A 24,205-nucleotide genomic window follows, 5' to 3' on the forward strand; every position below is an offset into this window, starting at 1 on the left:
AGGCTCAGCGGGTCTGGGGCTTGGCCTGAAATGCTGCACTGCTCACAGGCTTCCAGGAAGACACTGATGCTTGTAGTCCCTGGCCCATGTTTTGATTGACAAGGCTCTAAACCAGGAAGCCACATAGTCTTGGCTGGCTCCGTTATTTGTTGTGTGTTTTGCTGAGTCTCAGGCATGACCTGGAGCACAATTGCCTGGCAGCCATCTGACTGCTGCTGAAGATGATGTTCCATGGGGCTCTACGTAAGTGAGGAGTGGAACCCAGCGAGGCTTTGGGGGATGTGCTTTTATGAAGTGGTTCCTCTGCTGTTAGAATTGTAGGCAGGGTAACCCCCCTCACTTCTGCATCAAGTTAATCCTACTTGATTTAGAGAGAGGACTCCTCGGCAGTCCTGAATGTGTCTCTGTTTTCTTTGTCTTCCTAGTCACACCTGGGCTTCTGGATTTGGGGTCCAAGGGAAGTCACCATGACTTTTCTTTTGTACCCCAGCCTTTGTCTTCTTGTGCTCTCCTTCTCTGATGATCATAGTATCATATTTCTTTCATCCGCCCAGCTCAAATTCTTCCAGGAGTCCTTGATTCCTTCCTTAGCCCTCACTTTCCTCTTGTTGTCAAGTCCCATGTTGCATAATATCTCTGCCATCTCCACCCTTGGAAACCTAGAGAAAGGGACAAGGTTCTGATCACCCATTAAAACCATAAGCTATTATTTGTTTAATAGCTGATAGGGGAATTTTCTGTTAGATTAAGCCCTTGCCACCATCCAGCAAAGGTGCTGTTATTGCTGTTGGTCAGATGGTGCACACGAGGGTCAAGAGACTTGCTCAAGGTCACCCAGGGAGTAAGTTTTGGCTCTGGGCCTGAGCCCAGAATCTAATTCGATGCTGCTCTCTCCTTTCCATCCATCTTCCACTACAGCCGAAAGCATCTCCAAGCAAGTGTTTGATCACTTGATCATTCAGCAGCGATCAGTTAGGCCTCTAGTTTGTTCCAGCACCGCACTAGGTGCTGGGGATACAGTGGGGAGCCACACAGACATGCTCCTCTGCCTTTACAGAGCTTCATTTCAGAGATCACATTCATGCTACTTATTAGCATTGTGGCTTTGTATCAGGTTATTTAATCCATATGAACTCAGATGATCCATATAAAACTCAGTTTTCTCATCTATTAATATACAAATGGGTATCATTATAGGACCTACCCACAAGGATATTGCAGATACCGAATGAGATCATGTATGTAGCACTTACCACTGCCACATAGTAGGTGTACATGATCTCCCCTGAAATTGCATGTGAATTAAATTCAGGCTCCTTAGCATGTCACGTGACCTTCATTTTAAATACTCATGTACCACTCAGACTGAATCTTTGCTATTCCCCAGGCATGACACATCTTTCCTGATTCCATAGCCTGACTCAAGTGCTATTTTCTCTGTTCAGAATACCCTAACTCTTCTCCACTGTCAAACTCCTACTCACTCTTCAAAGTCCAACAGAAATGTTGCCTCTTGCACTAAGCCTTTGCAGTCTTACCTGTAAGAATAACTCTCTATTCTATGGTACTCTTGTCCTCTGGGCTCCCATGTGGCACTGAATCATGCTGCCTTTAGTTTACAAATACAAGTCTGCCTCTATCACTGAATTGTAAGTTTCCTCATTCACTCATTCTGAAAATGTTTCATGAGCATGTACTATGTGGAAGACACTGTGCTACCTGTAGCAGCATGTGACGGAAGTAATAACTGTCACGGTGCCTGTCCTCATGCAGGTATAGTCTAGTGCAACACTATTTGATAGAACCTTCTGCAGTCATGGAGATGTTCTATATTTGCACTGTCCAGTAGGAGAGCCTCTAGCTACATGTGGCTATTGAGCACTTAAAATGTGGCCAATGCATCTGAAGGACTGAATTTTTAATTTTATTTTAATTAATTTAATTGAAATAGCCACATGTGGCTACTGGCTACTGTGCAGTGCAGATAGTAGCAGAGAGCTGCTGATCAAATAATCACAAAGAATTAATGGGAAATTACAGTTTTAATCAGCGTTCTGCAGGCTACATGGTTATGCGAAGGCATACTGGGGGGCATCTGACCAAGTCTGGTGGGTGTGGTGGACAGGGAGGGTTTTCCTGAAATCCTAAGGATTAAGCAGAGATCTGAAGCTATCCAAAAGAATGTGGGGCAGGTTGGAAGGCATACAGTAAGTCAGCAGCACGTGCAAATGGCCTGCGGTAGAAAGGAATATGGCCTATGAGAGGACCTTCAAGAAAGTCCGAGAGCAAACATGCTCTTCCTCCTTCCCTACTCTTTGAAATCTCCAAAGCAGTTTGCACCATGCTCTGTTAAATGTCAAGTTAGGATGTGAGACACTGAGGTCTTGCTTCCTGTGCAAGCTCACCTGTTTCTTCTTCAGGGCTGCCCCAACTGGACAGTCAGGACATGGGAGATAGATCACATTCCATCTCTGCTCTGTGTATTTCAGCCAGTGAGGAATCTGCTCTTTTTGTCTCCAGGATCCTCTTTTGCCACATGGCTGGTGACCTCCCACCTCTCAGGATTAGGGCCATATTCTGGGTGTACTTTGGAAGAGAGGTGGCCACACGTAGGGGGGAATCACAGTATTGCCTGTGTGTTCTGTTCATTTGCTCATTGATTCAGCAAACACTTGTTTGTTGCCGACTGCAGCAGACACTCTGGTATTAAGGATGCAGTAACCAGCAAAAGAGATAAATGCCCCCGATTTTGTGGAACTTGTAATGACGGCCTCTAGACACCCCAGGCTGGGCCAAGGCCACCAGGTCTTCATCAGACCTGCAGAGTGTTTGTGGCAATGGTGTCATGTTCTCCTGGATCACTGCAGAATTCAAACATGCTCCCAAACCCGGTCAGCCTACACTGGGGTCCCCATCTCCCAGCCACAAGTTGAGCCCGAGGATTGCCAAGTACTTTAGCTGTGAGCTCCTGGGACCTGCACATAATTTGCTAGATATTCTCCCCAGGAACTCTGCCCTGCTTGCAAGTGGGGAGTGTGTGAATTCCTCAGAGAGTCATTGTCTTTTAATAAGAAGAAACAAATAAGTCCTTGTTTATACTCCGCTTGCAGTCCCCACACCGATTCCTCATTCACACCCTTGGCTCACAAAAGAGCTTAAACAAAGTTTAGTTCCCCAAGGCTGGGGGGGAAGGGTGGAAAGTCTAATTTTTTTTTTTTAACCTACTCAAGGTCTTGTCCAAACGAGTTGTCACCAAAAAATGAAAGCCAGATGTTATTTTAGTGAGAAATAAATATGTGGCCAAGCTGCGGATTGAACCTGAGGTCTCCCTGGATGGTTTCCACGTGTGTCGGTAGCCGGACTCCCAGGTATCGGCGGCTCACGTTCTCGCTCTTGTCTTTTAACGGAGGTGCAGCTTGCACAGACGCTGATGGGCAATTAACATCCGAGCCCCGCATCTCGCCACAGCGGTACCTATGGGCGGCTCCTAAGTCAGACTGAAGCCAGCGCTGCCGCGGGCTGCTCAGTTCAGGGTGACAGGCAAAGACCCAGTCCGGAAAAGAGAGAAAAGACAAATTCAGGCTGGAAGTGCTGCCTCCCCCTTCTCAACGAGGGATCTGCTTTTGTTGGGAGCCCTTCCATCCTCGCGGGTAGCGAACTTCAGATAACCATCGAGGAATCGCAGATGAAATCAAGGCCTCTGAGCAAAGAGCGGCCCTTTGGGGTTTAACATTACAGCGTGTTCTTCCCCAAGTCTGATTCAGGGGCGAGCTTTTCAGCCAAAAGAAGCGTTTTCGGTAATTGGCCGAATCTCCCTAGGAAGACCGCTGAGCTCGCTACTGCTTCTCTCAGAGCATTTCTCATCTCTTGGATTTTTCTCACACTTTTTAAGTTCTAGATGTAACCTATTGTGCGTTGGCCTTTGAAACGTGTCATATTGTACATTGGCCTTTGAAACGTGTCGGGCTGGTATTAGAACTTCCTTGCAGGGCAGAAAAAAGGGTGAGAGAAGGACAAAGTGATAGAATGGAGCTCAAAGGGTCAGTGGGGCCCAGAGCAGAGATGAACCCATTGCACGGGGGAAGCAGCGTCAGCCCCTGCAGAGTCTGGATAGGGAATCAGAGGGCGAGGCAGGCAGCAATCTGCATTTGCCGTCCAGCCCCAGGTGGGTGGCACCGTGCGTGGGCTGAGCAGGGCAAGGGGAGGCGTGGATTCAGGCTGTCCACAAAGACCCTGGAGGAAGAAGCCCAGCCAGGGTGTTAGATTCCAGGCACTGAGCCAGGGTCACTAGGGAAGGAGGGTTCTGCCAAGAGCAAGGCACAGCCCCATCTTTGAGAAACCTTTCTGGGGTTTCCTCCTATGCAAATTGGGGATAGTAGTAGCTCATAGCTCATAGGGTTATTTTGAGAATGAAATGGATTAATCATTGTAAAGTGTTTAAAAGAGTGGTACTCAATAAATATTAGTATTATTCCTGGGCAGGACTTCAGACATGAAGGCACAAGAAAAGACACAGTTCCTAAAACATGAATCTGATTCTAGGGAAAAAGTTTTTCAAACAAGGTTAGCTTGGCCTTTGAAATGCACCATTCGTTTATTCATACGTTCATTCAGTCTCTCCTTCTTTATTTAAGAAATCTGTATGGGCCCCTTTCATGTGCCAGGTACTCTTCTAGGCCCAGAGATACAGTGACAATCTAGAGAAGGAGTCTGCAAACTATAGCCTGTGAGCCAAATTCAGCCCATTGCCTGTTTTTATAAATAAAGCTTTATTGGAACTCAGCCATGCTCATTCATTTATGTATTGTTTATGGCTGTTCTCATGCAACATCAACAGAATTGAGTTGTGAAGGACAGCGTAGGGCCTACAAAGCCCAAGGTAATTACCGTCTAGCTCTTTACAGAAAACATTTGCTGCCCTGCACTCACGCTATGATGAAAAAGACAAGTAAATAGGAGATTGCACTATAGCAAAATAATGACAAAGAACTCTTGGAGTAGACGGGGCATTGGACCGACTTCCTGGAATAGATGCCTTGTCAGCTGAGACCTGGAGGCTGAATAGGCAGTAATGAAGCAGAGGATGAGGGAAAAGTGTTCCAGATAGAAGGAACAACACTTGTAAGGCCCAGAGACAAGAGGACACAGGCTAACATTCAGGAGCTGAATGAAGGTCAGCATGGCTGGGGGACAGAGGGACAGATGACACACAGCAAGTAGTATTAAGAAGCTTTGATGATTTTCTGAGGGCAAGGGGGAAGCTACTCAAGGATTTCCAGGAGGGGAACAATATAATTAGGTTTTATTATAGGGAGACTGTTCCACCTATAATAAAGAGTTGGGTGGGAGGGTGAGGGTGAGACTAGAGAGAGGGGCCAATGAAAGCCACTTTCATTGACGCAGAGGGAGACCCTGGCAGCCTGGACTGGGGGAGTCAGGGGAAGAGAATGGTCTGGTGTGTTTAGAGAGGCAGAGCTCACAGTGTTTAGCGACTGAGTGCACGTGGGGAGTCTCAAGTGAAAAGCAGTGAAGCATGAAAGAGGCGCTGTCCCCAAGACGGGGACCAGGCTCAGGGAGGAGGGAGATGGCCGTGTCCATGGGACTCCCACAGGGAGACGCGGGTTGGATTCATTCATTGCAGGAGTTCCCTGTTAAGTGCAGTCGATACCCAGTCAGGAGACTGATGGTAGAGAACTCCACCGCCCAATTTCCACCGCTGCCGGCCCCTCTGTCCCCTCCCCACACACATACTTGCTCCTCTCCCTGTCGGACTCCACTGTGACCTCCCGGAGGGCCTCTCCAGCCACGCTGGCCTCCTCCCAGAGCAGCCAGGGCTGTTCCCACTTCCTCCCTGCAGCTTCTGGGCTTCCCTCTGCTCCTCTTCTCTTTCCACACCCCGATTCCCCTGGAGCCTTTTATAACCCCACACTCTGCTGCCTGCCGCCTCGCGGGGCTGCCGTCTTCTGTCTCTGCTGACAGACTCTCCGTGAAGTGGGGGTGCCGTCTTACCTGCAGCCAGGTGTTGAGCACCCGTTGGACACCAGGCAGGGTGCTGAGCCATCCACATTATCTCAGTTAATCCTCACAATTCCCTTGGGAGGGAGGTGTTTGTATTCTTTCCATTTAACAGGTGAGAAGACTGAGACGTGGTGAGTTCAGTCCGTTGTGCTGAGTAGTAAACGACATGCCCTCCTGGTGCTCACGGCTTAGCTCTTCCTGCCAAGTGCACGATGCCCTGCGTCTCCTTGGTCTTTCCCAGTCACTTGCCATCTTGGCAGCTTCATTTGCCTGCTCTTGCTTCCTTCCACACCCGCTTCTCCTTCCAAGCCTCCGAATCTTTCAAAGCCATCACTCCTATGCCCGTTGTCCCTGGGTAGAAACCTCGATGTTTCTTTGATGCATTAATTTGGCAAATATTTATTGTGTCATGTGCCAGGCAGTGTTCTTGGTGCTGGAAATACAGTGGGAATAGAAAAAAAAAAATCCTTACCCACATGGAACTTCTACTCTAGTGGGAAATGACAGACAGCAAACAGAATAAGTAAAATACCTAAGAGGTCAGATCAATGTTTTGAAAGAAAGCGAGCGGAGCAGTGAGTCGGAGAGCGCAGGGATGGAGTTGCAGTGTTGATGGATGGTCAGGGACGATCCCCTGGGGAAGAGACATCTGAGCAGAGACCTGAAGGCGGGGAAGATGTCAGCTACTGGAATATAGAGGGACGTGTTGTCTAGGAAGAAGAGAGCAAGGAAGAGGACCAAAGCAGGGTGCACCCTGATGTGTTCCAGAAGTAGCAGGGACGCCATGTGGTTGGAACGGAGTGAGAAAGTGGGAGAGTGGTAGGTGAGTTTTGAGGGGTAAAGGGATAGGGAGGTGGACAGATCATGTAGGAGTGTGTTTCCCGTCGTGAGGACTTTGACTTTCACTCTGAGTGAGCTGGGAGCCATTGGGAGGTTTTGAATGAATGGTGACTAACGTGGATTTTGAAATGATCACTCTAGCTGCTAGGGGAGATAGGGTGTAGGAGAAAGAATAGGAACAGGGAGACCGTTGATGAGACTACTGTGGTCTCACCCCGTCCCCCTCCTCTGTGTGTTAGTTTTCCCTTCCGACCAAACACCCTCAGCATCTCAGTGGCCTGTGGTGTATTTTCCTCGCATATGTGTCATGGTCTGGCTGGGTTTGGCTGATTTCAGCTGGACTCGGCTCAGGTGGGCTTGGACTCAGGCTGCAAATTCGGTTCAGGCTCTGCCTTGTGACTTCTCCTCCTCCTAGGACTCGTGGCTATCCAAGGCATATTTTTTTTTGATGCACATTTAAAGCCTCCGCTCTCATCATGTCCACCAACCTTCTGTGGACCAAGCCCAGCGTCAGTGGGGCAAGGAAATAGACGCTGCCCACTGTAGTGGGCCAGAGGCACGTGGCCAAAGCCCGGGTGTATCGTTCTTTAACAGGGAAGGAGGGAAGAACTGGAAACAGTGAACCAATCTGTGAATACTGTGCCCTGTCTCTTTCCAATCATCTGCATCCACTGTGCCACCAAGTCTGACCTTGTCACCTCCTGTTCTTTGATTCATTCCTAGCTTTGGTCCCCTTTGCCTCACACCGTGGTCTCTGTCATGTTTGCTTTTGTCAACTGCCCTTTCAACCCCCTCACATCCTGTGTGCCGCTGCCCAAGGTCTCTTCCCCCGTCCAGCTTCCTTCACGCCTGTCCTGCCCAGGAAGCCTCAGTGACCAGCCACGAAGCAGCGCAGTGTTCCCCAAAGTTTTTGATAATCCACGTGACACCTGTTGTCATTTATTATTTTCCTTAATTTGACTTTAAGTTGACTTCCTTTGTTTTTCCTTAGACTCTCCTTAAGTATTATAATAATGGCTATGAGAGAGTTAAACATTTTTGTAAAAATGTAGAAAATATGATTTGAATGAAAATGCTTGTGCTTTTATTTGCCCTCTGAAATCTCGAGAGGTGGGTCAGCTGCATTTGGGGACCTGCTGGCCTCCTGCAAGCCCCCATACCTCCATCCCACCTGTCCAGTCTTCCCTCTTACCTCTGTGTGGATTCATTCCAGGGGTCATGATGCCCTCACACTGTGCCCTGTCCTGGAAAGCCCTCAGCTTCCTGTGTTTCCTGCTTTCTTAGCACACATCACATGCTCCCGCGGCAGTGGCGGGCTCAGCTTCCTCCCCCACTAGACTGTAAGTTCCTTAAGGAGGAGGTCTTGTTGGATTTTCTATCTCAGAGCACGACATACAATAGGCACTTAGTAAACATTGAATCTCTTAATTGATAATTGAATGACTTGAAATTTGCTCTTTCAAGGGACTCTGAGTTCTGTGAGAGCAGATCTTGCTGTTTCTCTTTTTTTCCCTTCCCTACATTGTTCAGCCCCAGGTAGGTAAACAATAGATGCTTATTAAATTTGCAGTAAGATGAGTTGCATAGTCTTAGTCCATTTGGGCTGTGATAAACAAAATATCATAGACTGGGAGGCTTATAAACAACAGAAATTTACTGTTCACAGTTACAGAGGCTGAGAAGTCCAAGATCAACGTGCCAGCAGATTCAGTTTCTGATGATAATTCTGTTTCTGGTTCATAAATGGCACCTTCTAGCTGTGTCCTCACAGGGTGGAAGGGACAAGGGAGCTCTCTGAGGTCTTTTATATAAGGGCACTAATCCCATTCATGAGGATTCCATCCCTGTGACCTGATCTCCTCCCAAAGTCATTATCTCCTAATGTCATCACCTTAGGGATTAGGATTTCAACATGAATTTTGTGGGAAGAGAAACATTCAGACCATAGCACATAGGAACACAGGAGGCAGCTATGGTTGATAATGGAAAATGATGACAATTCTGATAGTTTAGAAATTGTAAGCTCTTTCAGGCCCAAGATGAGTTTGAACAGGAATGCATCATGATTTTGATCACTGAAGGCAAAGGAGCATGCCTTTGGGGCCCCTGCCATGGTCCACAGTTGAAAAGATGTAGTTCATGTTGGGTACCTAGGTACCTAGCTTGATCCCTCCTGTGCTAGCTCTAGCTGTACCTCTGGAGATGGGGTGAAATTCTTTTCAGGATGGAACTGGTGTGTGTGTGTGTGTGAGAGAGAGAGAAACAGAGGAAGAGAGAGATAGCAGTCCAGAGGCCAACACACCTGGAATCTATTTGTGAGGAGCACTGGTTCTTGGGCCATTCCTTTATTTCTAAGTGAACATCTGGGATTCAGTTTGAGACGCCAGCGAGTTTGGATGGGATCGCAAAGCTGTGGTTGGGACGTGGAACTGCTCGCCTGAGGTGGGAGTGGGAGAGGTGAGAGGGGGCTTTTAAACTATTTCTGCAGACTACAGTTCAAATGCAATAGCCAGAGGGTTGAGAAATCCTTCCCATGCTGGAAAAATATTCAAAGAAAAAGGGAATACGGACAGGAAGAGTCAATCAGATCAAGGTGATAATGCAATCTCGAGAGGGCCCCTTCTTCCCCTTTTACCCTGCTCCTTTCCATCGTACAGTTCTAATACTGTCTAGGTATCTTCCTTTTCTAGGAAAATATAATAAGGAAAAAAAATATCTTGGACCTGAGTCAGGGAAGAAATGCTATGAGAAAGTAAAATTCTAATTAGTTATAGATGAGCACTGGTCACAGATAATTACTCTGCATTCTTTGGCTCACACAAGAGAAGGCTGAGAAGATCTCTTTCTGTTGCTAGATATGTAAATACAGATCTGAATGCCTGGATAAACACTGAGAAGCGCCGTCATTAACAGATCTTGCAGAGAGCCAGTGTTTAGAACAGAAATGAAAGAGGAATTTGTCATTCACAAGCTAGGAATGTTTGAATCTTTTACTGTCAGGACGTTTTTCTGCCTCACTTTGAACTTGCTCAGAACAAAAGGAAAGGCCAGTGGGTTCAAGCGGGATCATTTTAAACAGTGCACTTCCAGAAAATTTGTGCTGAGTCGCACCTGCCCTGCCTGACATCTGCTAGCTGGAGTGTTTCTCTTTCAATTTGCATCTGTCAGTTTCCTACCTGTGGGTCAAAGGGGTTGGAGACCCAGAGGAAGGGCCTAGAATAACCCAGAGAGAACGTGGAGGGTCTGTGAGCTGTGCTCATGCCATGCTATTTAGAACCAGCTTCGCTGCATCGTTTGGGGGATTTTAAGGGGGAAAAAGTACTTTTATCTTAATTCCTAGTAGAACTGACTCCACATAACCCACAGGCTGCTCAGTGCATGCTTAGCGTCCATGCTGAATTCTGAGGAATTCTCCATCGCTCTTCCTGCCCCAACGTAGCTCTTCCATATTCATTCCCAGGCCACATGGAAAAGAAAGTTAGCCTCTGGGGACCTTCTGCCTTTTCCTTTGCCCCCCCCTCACTTGGCTGACATGTTAATAGAGACCTCACCCTGATGGTCCCTCCTCTTGTGGGGACCCTCACCCTGACCCACCTTCTCTCTGCTCCGAAGCCACCCTGCTTCCCTCCTCACCCCGCGGCCCAAATCAGCAGGTGTGGGCTTCGTGCTGAAAACTCTCAGAACCCTCTTTCAAGCAGGGTGGGGGTCAGATGCTTGATTTGTGCTGTTGTGATTGTGACTGTAATACTCTGGAAGGTTCTTGGTGAAAGACTGTGTTTTCAATAGCTGAAGTGGAAGAGCCGGCACAGGGGTGCTTGGGCAGCACGGCGTGATGACTCACAGCACTCTCAGTTTTCTGCAGAGTTTACTGTCTCCATCTCAGCTGTTCCTCAGTAATTCTGTGAGGCAGGTGAAATAGATATTCACTCACTCATTCATTCAACTAACCAATCAGCAAATATTTACTGAACACCTACTAGTAGCTGGGCTATGAGTTGCAGTGAACAGACAGACAAAAATCCCTCTTCTAATGGCACTGAGCACTTGAGTGGATATTCTAGTAGGTATTGTTATGCCCATTTTTCACACGACGAACCCAAGACATTGCGAGGTTAAATCCCAAGGCCACACAGCTCATTGAGAGCTGGACTTAGAATCCAAGTACCCTTCCATCTCCCAGAATGAGGAGGATAGAGAGTGGGTGGTCTTAGGGACCGTCTCATCCAACCCACCAATTCTGTTGATGGGGGAAACCAAGGCTCAGGTGCCGTGGTGTATTAGGGGCACATCTAGGGTTATATAGCATAGCTTCGCTAAGCCCCAGTCCTATGCTTTGTCCAAGAGCCCTTGGACCCTGTGGGGGCTGATAATTCACAGACTCTGTCATCTCGTCACCATCCCTCAGCTGCCTAATGGCCACCCCTCTTACCCAGCGTGGACTTCACGGGCCATATTCGTAATGGCTATTGGCACTTTTCCTGGGCTCCCCAGCCCCTCTCTCTCTGCCACGGTTGCTGGGAAACACCCCAGCCGTGGCTGAATTCAACCTTCTGTCATTTGCACCCTCTCACCCAGGGAACTTGAATGTGGCTGAAGAAAGACACGTTTCTGTGGACAAATCTCTCTTGCAACTGGTGGCCACTACCCTCAGGTGGACACATGCTCTCACCTGGCAACCCTCCAGCCTTGCCTAGACAATGGTTTCTCACCACCTTTTCTCGGTCATCAAACACCTCCTCCCCCACCGTGGTCTCGCTGATAATCTGGCTTCCTTTCTCACTGAGGGAACACAAGTACTTGGAAGAGAACTTCCGTAGACTTCCACCAGCACGTCTGCTGCCTGCTGGGCCCTGCCTTCCTGCGGTTGCCCAGGTGACCTGTCTTGGGCCCTGCTGAAGGCAGTCACAGTCCCTGTGCCCTGCAGTTCCCCCTGCCGCCTATTCAGGGGGCTCACCCTAAAAACCTACCCCCACCCCGGTCCCCTGAATCATTGGTTTATCTTCTCTTCTGGATCATTCTCATCAGCATATAATCATGTCATGACTTTCTCCATTTAAAAAAATAAAAACAATAAAATCTCCCTTGACCCCATCTTCTCTCCTATCAACCCATTTTTTTTTGTCTCCCTTTATTGCAAAACATCTCAACATCATTGTTTTTCCTTATTTTCTCCTCCTACTCTTTCTTGAACCACGCCAGTTAATAGTTCATGCCGTCTCTGGAACAAGCGGCTCTTTCCAGGGTCACCAGTGAGCTCCGTGTTGCTTAATCCAATGTTACCCTCATTTTTCTCCACCTCTCAGCTGCACCTGACAACCCAGTTCCTCCCTCCCTGCCTCCTCCTTTGGAACCCTTTCTTCTCTTGGCCTCGATAACTCCACTTCTTGTTTCTCTTGTTTCTCCTCCCACCATACGAGGGCTGTTTGCTCCTTGCTCTGGTCTCTGATGGAGGGTGTACCCCAGGACTCAGTCCATGCTCCTCTTGCCTTCTTTATCTTCTCCCGTGGTAACCACATCCAGGTTTATGGCTTTATGTACCACCTACCTCACTCTATCTTGGTCTTATCCCTGAACCCCAGATTTGTATATCCCAGTGTCTATTATGCATCTGTACTTGACTATATGTGGGCATATCAAATTTAACATTTCCAAATCTGTTCCCTGTTCACCCAACCCTGCTCTACCCATGGTCTTCCCCCATCTCAGATGACAGCAGTTCCAGAGTTTTAGGTGCACAGGCCAAACCCTCTGCCTCCTCCTTGACGCCCCTCTCTCCCATACCTCACCTCCAGTCTGTCGGCCAATCCTTATTTCCAGAGTTTGACTGCTTCTTAAGGCCTCTGCGGCTACAACCCTAATAGCAGAGTGGAGAGCATTCCCAGAGAAGGGAACAGCATGTGCAAAAGCCCCGAGCCAGGGAAAGCTGCAAGACTGCAATATCTCAGAAGGAAACCTGATTCCTGAATGTGGGGAGCTGCCTGCCCTGTTGCTCCCACTGTGATGTGGGGTGAAGAGGTCACTATGAAGATCTGAGCTTTGGTCATTGCCAAGTGGTCTGACTGTTTGGGATGGATCTGGCCAGCTCTGAAGCTATAAATGACTCTGTTAAGTTGCTTATGCATTATGTCTGCTCTGTGTGTGTGTGTGTATGTGTGTGTGTGTATGTGTGCGTGCATTCATATGCATGCATAAATGTGTGCTTTCTCCCAGCCTAGTCACGTTTTCCTGGAGTCTGAGCCCTCCATGTACTAATATAGTTCCACGTACAATCTCCTGGGGGAGCCCCAGAGACCCAAGCTCTTGACTTTAGTCCTAGATCATGCAGCTTCTTGGCTAGAGCATTCGGGGTTCCCCTGCATTATTTTAGGCAACAATGACTTAGACCTGTAGGTTAGCTAATCGGGAACCAGAGGACACTCAGAGCCATTTGACTCATTCTCTGCAGAGCCAGTTGTTCTCCACTGCAGCTGCACAGACAGGACGCCTGTCCTCCTTTCCCTCCCCCGCCCCCAACTGTCCTTCCTCCCGAAATCAAGGTCTTCTGGATGCACAGTGCTTGGGCTGACGGCAGCAGCTGGGGCAGGGGTCAGAGGCAAGGCAGGCTGTGGCCATTGATGTGCCTTGCATTTCCCTAACAGCCATGTAATTGGAGGAAAATTAGTCCAATGTGAGGTGCAGGAAAGGTCAAAAGGGCTTGTTTGGAGGGCTTTGTGCTTGCTTTCTTTTCGCGCTGGGGTCCTGAGCTTGAGCTCAGTAAGGTGGGATCCTGGGCACACCCCAGAGGTCTCCAGAACTGTGCATTTGGGCAGTGATCTCCTGGGGCCCTCAGAGCCTTATTCTGAAATGAGCAGGGCAGGGCCAGCAAGTAGACCTTGGACAGTAAGGTCAAGGTGATACAGGGTCAGTTTCCTAGTCTATTTGACTCTCTTTTTCCAGCTATAAAATGGGCAAATATTCCTTGTTTCTGTCCTCCCTTCTGGGATTACTGGGCAGCCTCCTGGCCAACCCACCACCAAAAAGTTAAGGACGCAGGATGGCAAATCACAGGTTTTGGTGTCTGAGAGACTGTCGTTCAAGCCGCATCGGCTGTGTGACTTTGGGTAAGCTACATACCCTCATAACCTCACTCTGCTTCAGTTTCCTTTTCCAAAATAATGACCTTAGCAATGTCTACTTCAAGAGTTGATTTAAGGATAGAGTGAGACAATACAGGTAAAACACACGACACGGCGCTAGCACATGGTAAGTGCCCTATGTTTACAGACAAAAAGGAAGGAAGGAAAAAGGACAAAGCAATCATTGCCACTTTGATGCTGAAGGCATGTTAGTGGTTAGGCTAGCCGTCACCAAATAGCCAGGAATTCCTGGAGACCTCCTAGCTCGTCTTGCAGTTAGGTTTATGTCAAGTGACATGTGCTGGCCAGTCATGTGAGAACAGAAGTGGCACAAGTCACTGCTGGCTTAAGGGAGTTTAAGAGCAGGTGCACCTCCTCCCTCCCTCCTTAAGCCACATGTTCTCTACGGTGTCACACGTGATGGGACGGGCCCCTTATGTGAGTGTGGAGTGTTTATTGCGTCAGCCCAGTGAGATTTTGGAGTTCGTTTGTTACTGCCTTGCTGACCAATACAGTCATCTACAAAGGAGAAATAAATCTCTGTATCTCTGAGCTCTGGAGACATCCAGGGATGAGGATAATGATGATAACAGTAGCTGCAACCGCTCCCATTTGTCGAGCCCTCGAGAAACACTGCAAAGCCCTTCGCAGGTGTTAAACCTTTCAGCCTTCTCTGGTATCCCACGAGGTACATGTTTGGCTATTACATAATAATTGTGTTCCTAAAATAATCTTTAAGTTATTTTTAAAAAGGTTCTCGTAAACAACTTCAACGAGGAGAAAACTGCTCGGGGACAAGAATTTTTAGACTGTGACCACAGAGTTATTTCTCCTACAGAAATGTCAAAAATAGAGATTTTTAATTGCTATTAGGGCTTTTGGAAGTTATACAAACTAACTGATTTTCAAAACGGGCGTAAGCCAGCCTAAATGTAGTGGAGAAAATACTGAATACCAAGGAAGACAAATCTCAGGTCCACTTGCTTCTGAACTATAGAAATAAATTCTGTGTTGATCCATAATTGCTGTTAAAAAGAAGCCTCGTTATATCTCAGTAAAGCTGTTTATCCCCTCCCCACGACAAAGAAAGCCTCAAAGGCAAAGAACAGTGGTCACTCAACTAACATGGCCGTGGGTGTTGAGGCTACAGGCCATGAGGTTTCCTTGCCACACATGTGGGGGCCATTCCTGATCCTGACAGTGGGATATACCAACAGCCGTCACAAACAGGTTCCTTACCGAATTGATCAGGTGACATCCAATGTGCCGTACGAAACCTGGCATAGCAGGAAAAAGCCTGACTTGGTTTTATTTGGCAGGTGGGAAAACCAAGCAAGCGTGAGGTCATCAGTGGCTACAGCAAATAGCTGGTGGAAGCAGCTCGAAATCAGGGTTCTCTGCTCTTTTGACCCTCCAGAGTTCAAGTTCTTGGCCCCTGATTGATAGTGACATCTGTACATCCTCGTTGGTGGTGATGCCGCCTCTGAGCTGAGGTTCGAGGCCTTTGCAGCTTGGTTCTGCCCTTGCCCTGGAGCCTGCCGCTGTCCTGGGGCTCGCTGGCCTGGCGTGGCAGCTCGCAGGAAGCCTTGCCTGTCTCCCTCTCGCCTCTGGGGTGGCATGCAGCGTCTATCGTGGGTAACAAGCCAGTTTGGCCCTTGCTGCTTAGAGTCCTGGGTGTTTCTGAAAGGACCAGTAGACAGAGACAGAATCCAAGAACTGCCTGGGGAAGGGGAACCCGTTGAGTCCATTACTAAAGCGAGCCGTCTGGTGACCTTCAGGGGTTAGCACACTTCGGCCCTGTCCCTCCCGCAGGCCTCAGCAGGCAGCCGGACAGTCCGTACCTCCCCGAGGAAAGGAAGGGAAGGGCCGTGCTGCAGCCATGCCCAGGCCGGAGGCCCCCACCCCTGTTCCTTCCTTAGGGAGGGGAAGCAGTAAGCCCCCCACCCCCTTTTGCCTTGCTCATCAGTGAGGCAGAGAAGTCTGGAAGCCGAGTCTTTAAGAAGTTTCTGGAGGATGAAGGCAGACTCAAGCAGGCGGGCCCTGTAGGCGTCCTGTGCACCCCTGAACGGGACGGCTTCCTTCCCCAGGAAGGCTGTTGGTCCATCAGGCTCCCCTAGTTGGCCATTCCTACCTTTCCATGTATTCATGAAATTCATCAGGCCCCCCTGGAAGGTCCCTGTGTGCCTGGCACTGTGTTGGCTGCTGTTGGGACACAAAGGACACGTTGGCTGCATTTCCCACTCTTAAGGACCTTCAGAGCTTAATGGGAAGATGAGACCCACACATTAGGTTAAGATAGTTTTTAACAAAGTGCAAAATGAAATGTTATCATTATACCTAGTAGTTAAGAGCACAGGTTTAGCATCAGCCTTCTGGGTTCAAGTCCCATCACCAGCAATCGGGTCAGCTTTGACTTTGGGCAAGCTCCTAACCTTCTTAGGCCTCTGTTTCCTTATTATAGGGATACTAAGAGTACTGGCCTCCAAGTGTTGCCATGGGGATTAAATATTACATGTAAAGTGCTTAGTAAAATGCCTGACTCATGGTTTCAGTAATATCACTAGCTACGACTGTTGTAAGAACATACTTGAGTTACAGAAATCCTGAATCCAAACACACCACCTTCTGCATGGTGTTCCTCCCTTCTCTGTTCGTTTCCTTGGTGATTGGTAATTTTGACTGATATTACCCAAGCTGGAGCCCAGGGAGCCGCTTTTAATGCCTCCATTCCTGTAACTCCCTCAGTTTTCACAAATATTCAGTCATCAAACTCGGTGATTGTAACTCACTTCTATCATCTACACTCCAGACCACTTGCATCCTTAATCAGGTCTCCCCATAGCCATGTGGATTACTCAAGCACCCTCTCAACTGGTTTCCAGTGTCACCCTCTTCCCAACTAGGTTTACTGCTACTTGAGAGAACTTTCTAAAATCCAAACCAGATTATCACTCCCTTGCCCAAGCCCTGTCTTTGGCTCTCACTGACTCTAAGTAGAAAGACAAGCCCAAGTTCCTTATTGTGACCTACAAGGTCCCTCATGTTGTGACTCTGCCTAGTTGTGCACCTTCACTGCTGTGTTCTCAAGTCACCTCCGTGTTCTAGCAGTGCAAGCCTCTCTCCCAAGTGCCCTGCACAGGCATGCACACGCTGCTCTCTAAGTCCAGAACTCTCTGTCTCTGTCTTCTGAAGAGTCACACATCCTTCAGAACCAAACTCAAAGTTGCTTTCTTTGGGAAGCCTTATTTTAACCAGGACTGGGTTAGCTGCCCCTCCACTGTGCTGCCATAACACCTCTGCTTATAGGATCATGGTGCAATTTTTTGTCTTCATGTCTGTCTCCTCCCTAGCATGTGACGTTCTGGACGGATGGGTCAGTGGTGGTTAGATGGATGGATGGATGAATGGTTGGCTAGATGGGTGGATATGTGGATGGATAAATGGATGAATTCTATAAACAAAGTGGCAAAATCCTCTAGTTTTATATCTCACACCCAGGCTGCATTGAGGAAGGCCTTCAGTGGTTCCACAAAGACCAGGGTCTGTTTCTTGGAGCTTCACAGTTCGGGCTGAAAAGCAGCAGGACCGTGCAACTCACCAGCCAGTGGGGTTTTGACCTTTATGCTCCTCACTGTTCCAGCAGGAAAGCTGAGAAGGAGTTTTGATCTTGGAGAGGGCCTTATCCCATCATTAACCTGGCCCACGTCCCATTTGCTGACTTCCTCAGTTCTGTCATCATACGGGTCCCATACTGTCCTGCTGTCCATTGAGGAATCATGGCTGTACTTCCAGATTGAACTATGGCGGGAGATTCCCCCCTCTGGGGCCAGAGTAACAGCAGCAGATGGCACGAGTGCACCATGGCCAGCAGCCACCGACTGCAGCCCCACACTCACCTGTGCCTTGGTCAGGAGGACAGCTCACTCTGTTCATTTCCCCGTTCTGGGGCTGCTTCCATGGCAGCCATGTGGGAAGTACGCCTGGCGCAGCTTGGCACCTTCATCAGCTTTTTGAGGAAGACCCTTTGAGCCAGGCTGTTCCCAAAGTAAACATGAACAAATCCTGGAATGACCTAGAAACACAGTATCTAGCTCCTTCTAGAACCAGCAGGCGACCCACCCAAGCTGAAGCTGGAAAGGCCCCCAGGCTTTTGGAAGCAGAGCCCAGCCCGACAGCTCCGGGATCCTCGCTCAGGGTTTATGAAGCGGCAGGCACAGCACAAATTGGCTAAATTTGGTTGCATTTTTATTTTTGTCCAGCCACAAATACCGGCAAAGAACTGAAAACGATTCCTTCCCTTCCAGGAGCCTCGGAGCCAAGCTGGTTTTATTTTTAGCTTCGACTCTGGTTTAGGGCTTTTAACACAGTAGACACCCTACTCACTGCCGGCGGTGGCGGCCGGATTTTAGGATTGTCGCCTAGACTGCAGTGTCGGTCGTCTGGATGTAACTTTTACCAGGCTTTGTACAGCTGTGACAATAGGAGGTGGTCCCAGACAGGCCCACATAGAGACCCAGTTCTTGCATTGGGAACCTCCAAGAGAGTCCTCTTCAGGGAGGGCATGGTACCGGGGTGGGTCGTTGTCTAGGCTGGGGTGGAGGAGGCAATCCTAGATGAAGAGAAACAGGAAAAATAAAGAAAGGAAAAGGGGAAGCGGGAGCTGTCCCTTACTGAAAGGCTTCAAATAACATGGTGGTTCAGAACCAGAGCCCTGGACCCACACTGACTGGGTCCAAATCCTGCCACTACCACTTCCTAACGCTGTGGCCTTGGTGGTGTGACCTCCCTAGACTTCAGACTCCTCATCTTCGAGATAGGATTAATAACAATCTGCCTGGAGCCACCCCTGTGTGGTTGGGATCCTGTAGCATGTGGCTGAGTGTTTGACATGCAAATAGGACCCCATTAGTGTCATCTGTGTGACTGCTAAACGCTTGCGCATACACTGTGGCATTCTAGACTCCCTGTAGCCCAAAGAAGTAGGGTTATTTTGCAGATGGAAGGCTCGGCCTCAGAGGGCCAGTAACTTGTCTGAGATCCCACACTGAGAACATGGCGTAGCCAGCCCTGAGCCCAGCCCCAGCCAATCCCAAAGTCATAATGCCACACCTTCTCCCCAATCCCGAAGTCATAACGCCACACCTCCGGGGCCAGGGCATCCACCTGTTATCACTGACTGTAATCAACTGCTTGAAACTAGGAACTAGATTCGGCCTCATTCTCCTCTTCCCTGAGCCCCCCACGTTTTCCACTTTAGTGTCAGGTACACACGGAGTAGACACCAGCAGTGTCAGAACAGGAGTCAAACACGCAGGGACAGAAAGTAGAGTGGTGGTTGCCGGGGGCTGGGAGAGTGCAGAGCGAAGGGCTGTTGTTTAATGGGTACGAAGTTTCAGTTTTGCAGGGTTAGAAAGTTCTGGAGATCAGTTGCTCAGCAATGTGAGTAGACTCAACACTACCGAACTAACTTACCATTGTTAAGATGATGAATTTTACCATAATTTTAAAACATTAAAAAAAAAAATTGATGTAGGAGTCGGGCCACCATAGAGGAGCTTAATTTGTCCAAATCCCAGCCTTTCCTCCTGTCTCTTTGTCATCAGGAGTCTGTGGCAGCATTCTGACCCACCCCTGCCCACCCACGGCGTGACCCGAAAGCATCACTTTCTGACACTGGGCTTGATCCATGGTGTCTTAAATGCTCCTCTCTTGCATCCTGTCTGATCTCCCTGTAGTCCCCTGTTCCTCTCAAGTTTTTGCCCAAGACCTAGGATGAAAGTGGGGAAATAGGAGCAAAATCCCCAACAGGGGACCATGTCTGCTTGGTGGCAGGGTTGGGGGAGGGTTGGGCTTTGGGGCCAGAAGCTGGGGAGAAGCTCACTTGTTCTTTTCCTCAGTTTGCTTAGTTTTCAGATGGGGATTCCATAGTTACCCCATGTAATGGGACATACTTGGTTTACTCTAGATGGAAAAATTCATCCAGACTATAAACTACTCTGGGTCTCAAAGATTCTGGGCACTGTAGGCGTCTGCTTTAACCGTGGCTTGGGTGGTTTCCCTTTTCCCATACTGGGCTGTGTCAGGCTGCTAGAGCGGAGGGCCGTGGGACTAGCATGCACAGGGGCTCCCCAAAATGCAGCCTTCATGGAGATCATAGCAATGGCTCAGTGGCCCTTGAAGACACAGATGGCCTTCTGTCCTGTGGGCGTTTAGAGAGACTCCGATTGGCTCTGTTGCCACCATCTGACATGGCCCATCTCTGCTGGGCCAAGTTTTGCCTCAAGCTTCACCCAGTGCCCAGACTTTGGTCCCTGACCCAGGGCCGATTTTTCTATCAGGCACAGTGGGGACAGTGCCGAGGGCCACGATACTATTGGGGGACTGTGAAAATATTTTAATTTGTTTTAGAATTGAAGACAAAAATGAACTTTTAAGTTAAAATAAATGTTATGTGATATTAGTACATTTGTTTTTATACCAACACAGTTTGTAAAATATAATATTTAAAAGTATTTGACAGAGAAGGCAGCCCACAAAGGCAAAAGTGCCAAGGACCTCCTAAAGTCACACTGTAGTCCTGCTCTGGTCCAAAGAGCCAGAATGGCTGGGATTCCGTTTGGTCCCTCAACCCATGGTGACCTGCCATGCCTGCTTCTCTGTTCCCATAGCAACTGCCATCTGCTCCCACCACCACCAATTTCAGATCTGAAATATCTTCTCTGATATTTTATTTGTATTTCTGGAGTCTATTTCACATGCCAGTTCCATCGCTTGATAAGAGCTACCTGGAGCTCATGGTGAGGACGTTCAAAAGTCTCGTCTGGGGTCCTGGGAAAGCATGTTGTGATCGATTAGCGACATCCCTCCAAGACAGGCTGGAGGAATGGCAGCGCAGCGCACACGTGTGTCTTGCTTGTGCCTGACCTTTGCCTCGCATTCCCGACGTGACTGTGAGCTCCGCCAAGATGGAATGTGCCTTACACGTGTTGAGCATCCCATAGTGAAAGATCTAGAGTCCCCTAATACCTGTTGATTGATTGAAGTGGCGTCTGAATACATGTGATCCGATTTAATGTCCCCTTGACATCCTTTCCTTCTCTTTTCTCTCTTTAGGCGCCTGAACAAGAATAAGCTCCAAGTCCTCCCGGAACTGCTTTTCCACAGCAACCCGAAGCTCGCCCGACTGTGAGTAGAGTTCACTTGCGTCTCTGCCTCGTGCCCTGCCTGGCTTTGGGGACGTGGTGAATGCAGTTGCCTTAGCGTGTGGAGCCCTGTGCTGTGTGGGGCTTGGCCCTCAGGCCCTGGCGTGGAGCGGGTTGGACGCGGTGTCCAGCCCTACCCCTTGCACACCTCCAGGCCTGCTGTCTGGCTCCTCCTCCCGGGGGCCAGCGGTGTAAGTGGCCAGGGAGGACTGGTGACTTGGGGTAGTGGATCCTGCCCTTGCAAGCAGGGAGGAAACTCCAGTTTAACTTGGATATGAGCTTGCTTCAGGGAAATTCCCTGAGGGCATGTGAGATGAGCGTGTTCACACCGGCGGTCTCGGAGGACATGGGTTTGGACAAAACATGCCAGTCTCGCCACCCTGCTGGCCGGAGCAGCTCCTGCCGTGTCCCCACTTCCCACCACTGCCAGGCCAGGAACCCCGGGTCTGGAGGTCTATGATTTTGTGGAAAAGGGAAGAAACACCTTGAATTTTGCTTTATTTTCTGCAACGGTCTAGAGTATAACGAGGGGGGAGGTTGGAGATACCTCTGCACATTTATTCAGTATCAGAGTTTGGAAGCCCAGGAGTTGAAGATGCCTGTCAGGGTAGAGACTGGATTCCCGTATGGTGGGCATCGGGCAAGTGCACATTACTGACGGTGAACCTTAAATCCTGCTGGCAGTTACTTGTGTAGATCATGGGTGAACTGGGTTGCCCAAGGCTCGACTCTCTGAATGGAGTGACACAGTGTCCGACAGCTCAGCAGTCAGGCGGCGAGATTTACAGCCTGGCCGAGGGCTCTAACATTACTGGGGAGGGAGGATCCAGTGATGTGGCCACTCTCATTCCCAATGTCTACTCATGTAGGCCAACACTGCATATAGGCTCTGGGATAAATCGGGAAATAGGAAACACATGTCAGTGCGTGCAGTTAAGAATGAGTTCTGAATTAGGAATATATATTTGTATGTGTCAATACACACAACCACACGCACACGTAAGATGAGATACATAAATTTATTTTAAAGGAGCACTTCATTAGGACAAGAGCAGGCAAGGGTTGGCTGGTGCTCAGTGGCGTGGTGGCCTTGTTTGCCTTCTCTGGAAAACACACGTACTTTGTCAGGGTCTCCTCTTGCTGTGCACCCCACTTCTCTGCCTCAGTCCTCCTTGCTGACTTCGCTGAAGGTAGGAAAGGCCATGCTCCCTTTCTACTCTTCCAGTCTTGATCCACCTGGATGGGTTGGGCGGAAGTGCAGCTCAGCAGTCTGGGAGGCCAGCAGAGCTGGATAAGCAATGGCAAAAGCCATGCTAGTTTTCAACTTCCCCTGCCCCGTATAGCTCTTCCCTCAAATGCTCACCTAATAGCCAGCTCTCCACCCAGCAGTGCATTTATCGTGCCTTTTCAGCCTGTTCTTAACTAAGTACCACAGCACAGTGTATTCTGTCCGTCTGGAATCTCAGCATCAGTTTCCGGGCAAAGGGAACCCGCCTGCCAGGCGGGGTGGCTTGTGTGGGTGGGGTCTGAGTTTTCCGGCTGCGGGATGTCAGCGGGCTGGTTCTTGCTCGGGAAGCCTACCCTTGGCTGTCAGGCAATGCCCACTTTGTGCAGGACTGGCCTTGATGCAGGCAGAGGAGGAATTTCAGGTGGAGATAACAGGTCTCTGAGATCCGGGGGGCCAGGCATGGAAGCCCCTCAGTTATGTCCTACCTGCCACTTTCTAACTGAGAGAGCTTGGGAGAGTCACTTTCCCTTCTGTGCCTAAATAACATCGTCAGTAAAGGGAGACGCCCACGCCTTGCTGTCTACCTCGCAGAGGAGCTGTAAGTATCCAGTGAGATCACGGTGGTGTGTACGTTTTCTAGGGCTTACAGTGCTGTGTACGTTCCAACATAACTGTTGTTACAATTACACTTTCTTTACAACCTGAGTTTCTGATCTCCTTTCTCCAGGAGGCATGAAGGGACTAGGTCAGTAGGAGTTGCAAGGAGCTTTGAGATCAGTTACATTGAGCTTCAAGCCAGAGGGCTGCAGCAGGGAAGGCAGGGATGACATTCAAATCATTTTGCTACCCGTCCCTCTCCGGGTCACTGGCTGGGCACAGAGTCCAGCACTCATAGGCACTCAGTCAGTGATGGCTGAATTGGGGAGATGAATAAGTGAATGAAATAAGCGTAAGGATATAACCAGTGCTCTCAGGGAGCTTTGATTCTTTTATCCACTGTTCATTCATTTATTCAGTCAGTCAGTCATTCACTTACTCTTTCAGTGGGCTTTTCCCCGGGTGTCCGTTGCAGCCCAGCCTCGGTGCTGGGTGTGGAGCTGCAGACATGAAGGATGCCCCGTTCTCCACGTCCCCTAGTATGACACATTCTGAGTGGCTGCCAGAAAGCTGAGAGCTAAGTATATATACACACTTTTTATTGAAGCAGCTATATTAACCCAGGTTTAGGCTATAATCAGCAATCCCTTTTTTCTCTCCGGGCTTGATCTTTGATTTTCCTTAATGACCCTCTTGTGTCTTTGTCTGATTTTGTCAGCCACTCCAGAGCCTTTTTGGAAATAAGCAGGGTACAAATTAGAAATCAATAAATGTGCAATCATGAGCATGTACACATACGCCGCTGGCTGTGTTTTAAAAGAACACTGCATCTCAGTAGACCCCGCGAGCCGTTTCTCACGCTAAATGTGGAGTCTGTGTGGCTGACGACTCCGTAGTATGCCGTGTGGAATAAACAGCCACTCTGGACTCTACTTTTTTTGTTATTAGTCTTCTAGGCAAAAACTGCCTAATATTCAGTGTTTATCCAGAGAATACCTTTGGGAGAGTCTATGTTCATGTAACAAAAGGGGTTTTGGTAAGTGTTAGGAAGGGAAATAGTATGTATTGAAAACCTATGCTATGATATTATAATACCGCTATTAACTAGCAAGTGGCAGAAATGCGACTAAAGTTAGTAAAGAGGAAATATATCAGTTCATGTTACTGAGAAGTCCAGTGGTAGTTATAGCTTCAGGAACAGCTGG

The 24,205-nt window shown here is 48.8% G+C and overlaps 1 protein-coding gene across 1 annotated transcript in view; it reads left to right on the forward strand.

The window, feature by feature from the left end:
• SLIT3 (slit guidance ligand 3) overlaps positions 1-24,205 on the forward strand; it is a 574,724-nt gene that overhangs the window by 74,950 nt on the left and 475,569 nt on the right. The window contains exon 4 of the mRNA XM_045551207.1: positions 21,087-21,158. Coding sequence (XP_045407163.1) covers positions 21,087-21,158 — 72 coding nt within the window. The remainder of the gene's footprint in view (positions 1-21,086; positions 21,159-24,205) is intronic.

This window comes from Lemur catta, chromosome 5 (genome assembly GCF_020740605.2).
Source record: "Lemur catta isolate mLemCat1 chromosome 5, mLemCat1.pri, whole genome shotgun sequence".
NCBI classification, from domain to species: Eukaryota; Metazoa; Chordata; class Mammalia; order Primates; family Lemuridae; genus Lemur; species Lemur catta.